This window comes from Camponotus vicinus, unplaced genomic scaffold (genome assembly GCF_025532165.1).
Source record: "Camponotus vicinus isolate PSW18456_S1 unplaced genomic scaffold, iyCamVici1.0 SCAF_11, whole genome shotgun sequence".
Lineage (NCBI taxonomy): Eukaryota > Metazoa > Arthropoda > Insecta > Hymenoptera > Formicidae > Camponotus > Camponotus vicinus.
This window is the reverse complement of record NW_028141947.1, coordinates 15,730,590-15,739,788: the sequence shown is the minus strand read 5'-3', so window position 1 is coordinate 15,739,788 and position 9,199 is coordinate 15,730,590. Positions and strand designations below refer to the sequence as shown.

Genomic DNA, 9,199 nt, shown 5'->3' with positions numbered 1-9,199 from the left:
TTTTTCTCTTCTCACACCTTTCTTCTTCCTCTTTACATTTAATTTCTTTAACAATCATAAAAAATAGTACGGCAAATAGTACGGAGAATCTTTTTTATTATATCACTATTATATAATTCTACATTCTAGTCGCATATGTATATATCGTGAATGATAAATATTAAGATTATATATAAATCAATATTGTTCTTTCATATTCCTCATAAAATAAAAAGAAAAGATTATGTAGAATAAGTTAATTCTTCTGTTTGGTGCATATTTTACTGTTTATAGAGTATTTATATTTTTTAAAATTCAAAAATATGAAATTCAAGTGATATGTAAAATACATAATAAAAATTCTTTATGTTATTTTCAAATTGGATTTGAATTTTTTTCTTGTCAAAGTTTTTTTTAGATGGCAAAGCAATGTTCTCTTTTTAATAATATCTTTTTCTCATTTTTTTAAAAATATTCTATATTCATATACATTTGCTTAACATTTTAGTTAAACAACTCATTTTTTTGTAATTGATTATAGCAATTATTAATGTATCCAGATAACCAAGCGTAATTATTTATATTATTATCATATTGCCAAGAATTGTTAGCAATATAACAACAACCTGACAGATAGTTGGCTATCTGAGTATGCACGAAACGTATACTTATATGAATATTGTTTATAGAAGAAATATTAAAATCTTTTCCACAAGAGCTTTTAAGCAGTGTCCATAGATCTTTGTATTCGATTAGTATTTCTTGTAGACATTACTTAATCATCTTACAGGAATTCGTCCGGTTCTCGAGGTGCATCGAGGTCTCGATAATGTATGACTGGCCGAAAGTCGCTACCGCCGCCGCCACTGTAATATAAAATTTTTATTAGAATAATTAAAAGAATGATGATTTTAATATTAATTATATATTTTTTATTACTTTGTTTGCATGTGTATGTGTAAAACATTTTTTTATATGTTTTATATCTTCCATATGTCATCTATATCGAAATCTATATTGAGGAAACAAATTTTTATATAATTTGAATAATTCAAGTAATTCCCAACAAAGCTTTCAAAAATATTATTATAATGAATAATAATAATAATAATAATAATTTTTTTTCGTGCCACATATATAATTGGATCAATATATCATATCACTTTCGCACGACAACCGGACATAGGATTCAAGCGGAAATGGGATAAAATAAAATAACAAAATGTTAGAATAACTTACAAATAGGTTTATTTGTTATTCATAAATGTACAATATCAGCGGATCTTCGAACTCATTCTAAATAGCATTGTATGCTAATTGATTTGTCTATATATTGCGACTTAAAATTCTTAAAAAAATAAAAAACAAAAAAATATATATATAAAGAGATTTAGAGATTTGCTTCTCTTTTTATTTATTTTTGTGCATATATTTGATTTCAAGGCATAGTCTAAATAAATCTGGGCTGTATTATAAATAATTTGAGTAAAAGATTATGCTGATTTTGTAACACAATGGTTAGTTTTGTTTTTTCTTTTTTTATCATTAATGTATTACACATCATGTACATATACAGAGTGGACCATTTTAATCTTTAATGGAGAATAACTCGAAAACCAAGCCCGGGAGAGAAAAATGTTTCAGACAAAAGTTGTTTGGTTTCGAGGGGGCCATAAGATGGTATCATTGGTTTGACCTTGAAGAGTTATTTGAAGGTCACCTTCAATTTCTTAAATGGAACCTACTATTTGTCATTGCATATTCTTATAGCTTATCTTGAGAGCTTTCCAAAACACTATAATTAAGTACCTTTTCGTTAAGTACTTTTTGAGTTATGAGGCTTGAAATAATTTCTTAATTTTACATAAACCGTAAAATATCTTGTAAAATATTCATTTTTCGATTATCTTACCTTAATACTTTTACGTACAAAATAATGAGAGGAATCAACTGGTGTAAAGAAAGCACATAGTTGTTTTTAAGAAAAAATATGGAATTTGCAATTAACAATTCCATATTTTTTCTTAAAAACAACTATGTGTTTTCTTTATACCAATTGATTCCTCTCATTATTTTGTACATAAAAGTATTAAGGTAAGATAATCGAAAAATGAATATTTTACAAGATATTTTACGGTTTATGTAAAATTAAGAAATTATTTCAAGCCTCATAACTCAAAAAGTACTTAACGAAAAGGTACTTCATTATAGTGTTTTGGAAAGCTCTCGAGATAAGCTATAAGAATATGCAATGACAAATAGTAGATTCTATTTAAGAAATTGAAGGTGACCTTCATGTGACCTTCAAATAACTCTTCAAGGTCAAACCAATGATACCATCTTATGGCCCCCTCGAAACTAAACAACTTTTGTCTGAAACATTTTTCTCTCCCGGGCTTGGTTTTCGAGTTATTCTCCATTAAAGGTTAAAATGGTCCACCCTGTATATGTATATGATATTGGCACTTTTTTATGATTGCTTTGTTCTACGAGAGAAAATATATTCGCATAGATTTCGATAAAATTTAAAACATGTCCATGTCTGGTTGGTCCAAGTCATTATAACTAATAATAGGTCTTGACGCAGAATCCGGAGCGTCCCTGTAAAATATTGCATCACTACGTTCACTCTATCTAACCTGACCGGACCGGTAATATATTTGTGAATTTTAAATTTTGTTTTAATTCCAGTACGAATTTCATCAATGTGTCAAACTGACATGTGCTAACGCTGTATAAATTCATTTTATTTATTCAATTTTTATTTATAAATCGCTCGATATTTTATTGGTGACTTACTTTATATCAAACAAAAACTGATTCTTTGTATTGTGAAGAAAGAATTATCTTACCGTCCTCGATTGAATCCACCACGATTAGAGCGCGGATTGCCAAATCCGCCACCGAATCCGCCACCGTAGCCAGAACCGTAATTGCCCCTGTTGCCACCGTATCCGCCACCGTAATTTCCGAATCTGGAAACACAGAGATATTTATACAAAATATCTTAACGATATTTATTTTTTAAATTTTTCATACAGTTCCAAGAAACGTATGCATTTAGTGCGATTACACAAAGTATCGCCTCCTTTTTATAATATGTATATTATAATGATGATTATATATATAGACACGATTTGCTCGTTAAATATTTTTAAATGCCGACGATTTTTGTATACTTACGAGCTGCAACCATACGGTGTAAAATTCTCGCGTGGTCCGTCTCTCAATGGAGCCTTGTTACCGGGATGTTCGGGAAGCTGAGGCCTCTTTGGGTCTTTCAAATAGTTATTGAAATATTCAGCTTCCGCTTTCACTTCAGCGACCTTCTCCGAATGTTTATTGAAGATATGTTTGCGGATAAAATCAGGTCCTTTGAATTTTTTTCCACTAAGGGGGCACAACCATTTATCCTTTGATAATTCCTGGGTGTTAGCTTGAACGAATTTTTCGACTTCACTATTCATATATTAAGAAAATATTTCATGATAAATTATCATTTTCAGATTAGCGTTTTACACATTTGTACATTCGTCAAAAAAGGATACGCTTCTGCATTCTTCGCTCCTAGCTTGTCGAATTCTTCAGTGGATAAAGTGGCGACCGGTTGCAAGAAAGCAGACATTTTACTCTCGAAGTTACGACAATACTCCGATAATTCAGCGCTGGAAATTTTGGCGGTGGGTGGCGATCCTCTCACATGCATTATTCCACATCTGTTTGGCATTTCATCTTCGTTTGGATATTCACAATGATTGTAGTAATCAACAGAATGAACGATTCGTAAATACAACACTAATCTGTCTAACACCTACAAAAACAAAGATGCAACATGCATATAAAATATAATTCAAACAAGTTATTTTCTATCAATTCAAACAAGTTATTTTCTATCAACAAGTTATTTTCTATCAATCGCCACTTTGTACGAATTTGTTTATTTTACCTTGATTAGAATCGGATCTCTTTCAATGGAACTATCTCCATCACCACCCAATTGACCTTCTTCTTGCTCACCCGACATTCCTAGTAACTCCTCCTCTTCGGCTGAAGCTTCTTCTATCAAGTAATCTGTTATATTTTTCAATACCGGATTTTTAGATGACAATCCGAAAGCCTAGACGACAGAAAATTTGATTAAATAGCGAATTACATTTCTACGTCCACAAGCACTTTCATTGAGATATAATATACAAATTTTACTTACAGCTTGCTCGACTTCATTATTACTTGGAGCGGTCTTATTTTCTTTCTCTTCTTCTTGTTTCGATGCACTTTCGTCCTTTTTTTCTTCCTTCCATAATCCCACTCTATTATCCAAGTTGTGAACAATTTTTGCACTGAGTTTAATATCGTGTCGGACTATCTGTTTGTGAGATGTTAAACCATTCACTGATCGAATACGTCGTGATAAATCTCTGTTTACTATAGCACCAAGTTCACAATCACGTAGCTGTATTAAAGAAACAAAAAAAGGTTTAAAAGTATTCTTAAATTCCTATTTTAATAATAACGGCGCACACGAATAAACTCACTCGAATATTGTTTAGACTCCAGCAAATTTCTTTGATATTCACTTGTCTCTCGAACGAAACCCAACCACGACGGAACCATCGTCTCTCTGGTTGCGGATCCGCTATAGCCACACGTAAGAATCCAGGAAATCGCTTGCACATCTGTTTAATAAATATATTATTTTAAGTTCCGATAATTATAATATTAATACAGAAGAGTTTGCAGTGAAAGAAAATATGAATTATTCACAAGCTTTTTTAAAGCCTTTATAAGTTAATTATTAATAATTAATAGGTAATATTTCAACTAACCGCTTCAACTTCCGCTTTGGTAATCGTAGGTGCTAAATTACGAAGAAAAATGCTGCTTGTTTTATGTAGAGCTCTAGGTTCCTTATCCTTATCTTCACTGGCTAAATCAATTACTGCTTCTGGCTCAATTGTAGATTTTTTATTATTTGCAACTTCTGCTTTCGTTTTAATTTCTTGATTCTCTTTCTTAGTATCTCCTTCGTCAGTTTCTTCATTATTAACCTCCATTTTTTCAATGGCAGCTAATAATAATTATATATGATTTGAGTAAAATAAATAATACAATACTTTTATATAATGATAATTTAGGTAAAGAAATATCTATTTAATTATACTTACGAATCTCCGTTTTCGGTGTGTCTGGTTTATTACTGTCACTACCAGAAGAACTACTGCTACTGCTGCTACTGCTGCTGCTATTGCTTTCTGTACGTTTACGTTTCCTCGATTTCTCTGATTTTTCTATTGCAATAAGATAGACTGTAATATTGGAATGGAAAGTCAAATATTCAGATATACATACCAGGCTTATCGTCATTAGCAGTTTCTTCCACGTCTTTACATTCATCATCGTTTTGCTTTATTTTATCAGAATCAGATATCGCATTTTCATCTTTTTCAGAACTTTCGACTTTTGGCATGGCATTATCATCATTTTTGGAACTTTTCTCGCTATGCTCATCTTTGTTTTCATCACTGAAATAAGATAAATACAGAAATAATAGAATATATTTGAATTTCTTCATATCTTATGTATATCTTAATATCTAATGTCATATAATACCTCTTCTCGGATTTCTTTTCTACAGAAGATTTATTCTTATTATCTTCTTTTTCTTTCAAGACATCTTTAGCTATTATAGGTTTAGGTGGTTTGATGTTTAAAACTTGTAAATCCTCTTCTGTTCCTCCTTCTAATTTAATAACCACTGCATCTAAAAGATGTAGCAATGCATCCGCTTGATCGGCATCGACAGACACTTTTTCAATGTCTCCCAAGTTTAGCAACTCCAGAAAAACGTCCACGCGTTTCTGCAATAAGAATAGAATTCCAGATAAATATTCTAAAATCGAAAAATGTTTTATATATTTTAATATTTAATATTTTAATATTGTAGCTACCTTAAGTGCTGATACTTGTTCATCCTTTCTTTTCACTGATTCCTCAGGATGATATTTTATCTTGAACCTGGCGATCAATAGAAAAAACATAATAAGTGAATGCTCACAAAACAATTCAGTGTGTAACAATACTATACGATATTATACGAGTCTTGAATAAGAATACACATATGTATAATTCAGTGATGCAGCTAGTTCTGTAATTTAAAAGATACAACGCGGATGAAAATTAGCGTCTTTTTTCTACATATAAATTTGTGTATGCAAATATGACAAATACAAAATGTTGCAAAATAATTTTTTATGCACCACATAAGTAAAAGCAAAAAATTCAGCATCTTGCTTCCTCATATTGCGCATATGCATACAAATATTCGTAAAGTAAAACAAGAACAAGAGTCTTATATCAATTATAAACATTTTACCTATGGTACAACTTTTATTAAAAATATTATTCTCAATAGAATGTGTAGAGGAAAGTAGACAGGTAGAAAAAATGATACATTAGTAAGAAGTATTCAAACTCGTTAGCTGTGTCGCCCTTTATAATAAATTAAAAAACGAAAAGTTGTACGAGTTTTAACTAGTTGCGAATCCTTGTTCCATGATTTATCCAAATCCATATATATCATAATTAAATATATCCGAAGCATGGTCGGTATAATACCATGCATTGTCGGTTACAGAATGAAGCCTCACCTGCAGTCATATTTCTACTCGCATTCAGTTTTCTCGTCGATTCAGAGTCTTATAGACAAGTATAGTACTCGAGCGTGATAAATAAATAGCGGGTTTAGAACGCGGCCTATACGCGAGCATATTTTGGGCTTTGCGCGCCCAGCTCGCAATTTATTTAGCTACCTAATCAGGCACCTTGTGTCTTCAGCGATGCGCGAAACGCGAAATTCATAAAATATCGTACGAGAAAATAAACGAGCGAGATGACCCAAGGTATAAGGCGATGACGGCGATACGCTGTAGGGATAGACAGAACTGGTCATATTGTTTGAAATTAGCTACATATCAGTATGCGTCTGCAATTTATCAAAGATTATATAAATTATCCACCTCCACCAGACATGTAGCGATATATGTACATGCGTGGACAGAGTTCTGTGATCTCCTACAATGGCCACATTATTTAAGTATATTCATATTTCTTGCATAAAATTATAGTTTCAATGACGTTTACTATTTTACATGATAAATTTAACAATATTTCAGCCACTGTAGAAATTAATTCCATTTCATCATCTGTCAAAAATGCCGCGATAAAATTTTTCAATTTTCTACATGCAACTCCTTAAATGTGAAAAAAAAGAATATAAAAATTAATATACCATTCTTCATCCTTATGAGCGACAAAGAATTCATTGAGTTGTTGTCTTCTGAATTCCAATTTGTACTCATTGTAGCGTTTAATAGCCTCTTCATCAGTAATAGTATCTTCTTGAGTGCCGAGGAACGCTTTGAATGACATCATAGGTGGTTGAGTTTCGACATTCGAATTACTGAAATTTCCAGCTACTTCCCGACTGAAAAAAACAATATCGCACAATAAGCTAAAATAATTTTAATAATGTAATATATATATGTAATGTAATATATAATGTAAGATAACATAAATGACTGTCATTATTACAATCAGTAAATTTTAACATATATTTATAATACTTATGAATACTACCTTAATTTAGCTAATAATCTTGGAGTCAAACGACTCTGTTTTGGAGCAATCCTTGTAAATCTTGCTCTCCTCATTATTTACCATTCATTATAATTCACAAAAATCAAGAAGAGAATGATTACGATGACAAAACAAACGAACCTGCTGCTATTACTGTGATTGCCATAGTGATGGTTGCCATGGTGAGGAGGGGGATAATGATCCGGACTCCAAGAAGTTCCACCACCACCAGTACCACCACCACTACCGCCGCCGCCACCACCACCATAATAATCATGGCCACCATATCTTGGTCTTTCGTCCCACTCAAATCTCATTCTTTTCAAGGGTGGTTGTATGTCTTGAGATCTCGCAGGACTGTAACGATCGCGTCCTCCACCTCCTCCACCTCGATACTCGCGATAATCGGGACGCTGTCTAGGTCGACTTGACCATTCTCTACTATAAAAGAGATAAGGAGGAATTTTAGCAATTTTCTTCAGATTAAATATATAAACATATCAACAATAAAGGAAAAAAAGAGGAAACAAGAATTTTTTTTATCATTATGCGTAAAACAAAAAGAGAAATATGTATACCTATCGACCCAATCGTCACGTCTACGGTCATCTCTGCGTTCTCGTGAATACGACTCTGTTCTTTCACCCCTGAATTTATCACGTCTCTTTCTGTCATATTCATCATCCGAATCTGCCATGTTCTGCAGTGTTGAACGCCTGAAAAAGAAATTTAAAAAAAAATATGTATACATATATATATATATATATATATATATATATATATATATATAATTTTTATTATTTTTGATTTTTTAATGATTTTTTTGTAAGGATGTTACGTATAATGATTATATATATAACAATAATTTGAGACATTTTTTTAGAGGTTATGTAAGTAATTATAGCCGTACTATGCTTCGATATACGATTACTCGCTAAATTTAACGTTATAAATAAAGAGACCGCCAATTATAAAATCGTCTTCTCTATACAAACAAGTACCCATCGTTAATAAAATGCCGGCGAAGATCGAGCAGCATCTTTTCGAAAAGCGCGATGCACAACTATTATATCCAATGTGCCTTACCCGATACTTTGTGCATCGAGGAGACACGATATAGAAGATTATGGAATATTGGACGATATAACTTAACAAGTTCACTTACCGCGAATGTACCAGTCGATGAAAAACTGAGAACGTACTCAATTGAAATTCCAGAAATATCTGATTCCTACGTCAGCCGACTTCCACCTTCCATTACACTTTGCTGCAGTTGCTGCACTTGTGTGAATTATGACCAATCCGCGCATGAGCAGTAATCAATAACTCAAGCGTTAGCAGGCTAGAGGGCTAGACGCTAGACAATAAATTTAGAAGTATTTTCGGAAATACTACTCGTAGGATAAAGTAACGTTTAATCGACCAATCAGGAGTAAAGATTTCTTTGTCTCCATTAGCCAACTAGAAACTAATCTGCTCCATGGATAGAATTTTCGAACATACCTGGGAAAGTCAGTCACGTGGGCGGCGATGTTTGCGCACGCATGCGCACAAGGATACGTGTCAGACAGCGCGCATGTGGCGT

The 9,199-nt window shown here is 32.3% G+C and overlaps 1 protein-coding gene across 4 annotated transcripts; it reads right to left on the bottom strand.

Annotated features, from left to right (window-relative positions):
- Positions 1-79: 79 nt before the first annotated feature.
- Ars2 (arsenic resistance protein 2) lies at positions 80-8,925 on the bottom strand. Of its 4 annotated transcripts, XR_014435604.1 has the most exons (17): positions 8,780-8,925; positions 8,193-8,330; positions 7,756-8,055; positions 7,268-7,462; positions 5,928-5,994; positions 5,590-5,837; positions 5,329-5,501; positions 5,145-5,267; positions 4,806-5,047; positions 4,515-4,655; positions 4,187-4,432; positions 3,926-4,096; positions 3,528-3,790; positions 3,163-3,438; positions 2,832-2,954; positions 919-991; positions 80-845 (listed from the first exon to the last, which is right to left on the bottom strand). XR_014435604.1 is itself a non-coding variant. In XM_083081288.1 (16 exons), exons 2-16 carry the CDS (start codon positions 8,309-8,311, stop codon positions 764-766), a joined length of 2,769 nt encoding a protein of 922 aa, XP_082937414.1. In that variant the 5' UTR covers positions 8,312-8,330; positions 8,780-8,925; the 3' UTR covers positions 80-763. The 4 variants fall into 4 exon arrangements, 3 of the variants coding, with proteins under 3 accessions (XP_082937414.1, XP_082937416.1, XP_082937415.1); XM_083081288.1 differs by lacking the exon at positions 919-991; XM_083081289.1 differs by lacking the exons at positions 80-845; positions 919-991 and adding an exon at positions 2,371-2,580.
- Between the last annotated feature and the right edge of the window lie 274 nt (positions 8,926-9,199).

What these genes read in the sequence shown, in the direction of transcription:
- Ars2 (XM_083081288.1), bottom strand. Translation starts at nt 8,311, where the DNA reads ATGGCAGATTCGGATGATGAATATGACAGAAAGAGACGTGATAAATTC. An exon ending in GAAAAGAAATCCGAGAAGAG is followed by an intron (nt 5,502 to 5,589) that starts GTATTATATGAC and finishes ATCTTATTTCAG; the next exon opens with TGATGAAAACAAAGATGAGC. An exon ending in TGCTAATGACGATAAGCCTG is followed by an intron (nt 5,268 to 5,328) that starts GTATGTATATCT and finishes TTATTGCAATAG; the next exon opens with AAAAATCAGAGAAATCGAGG.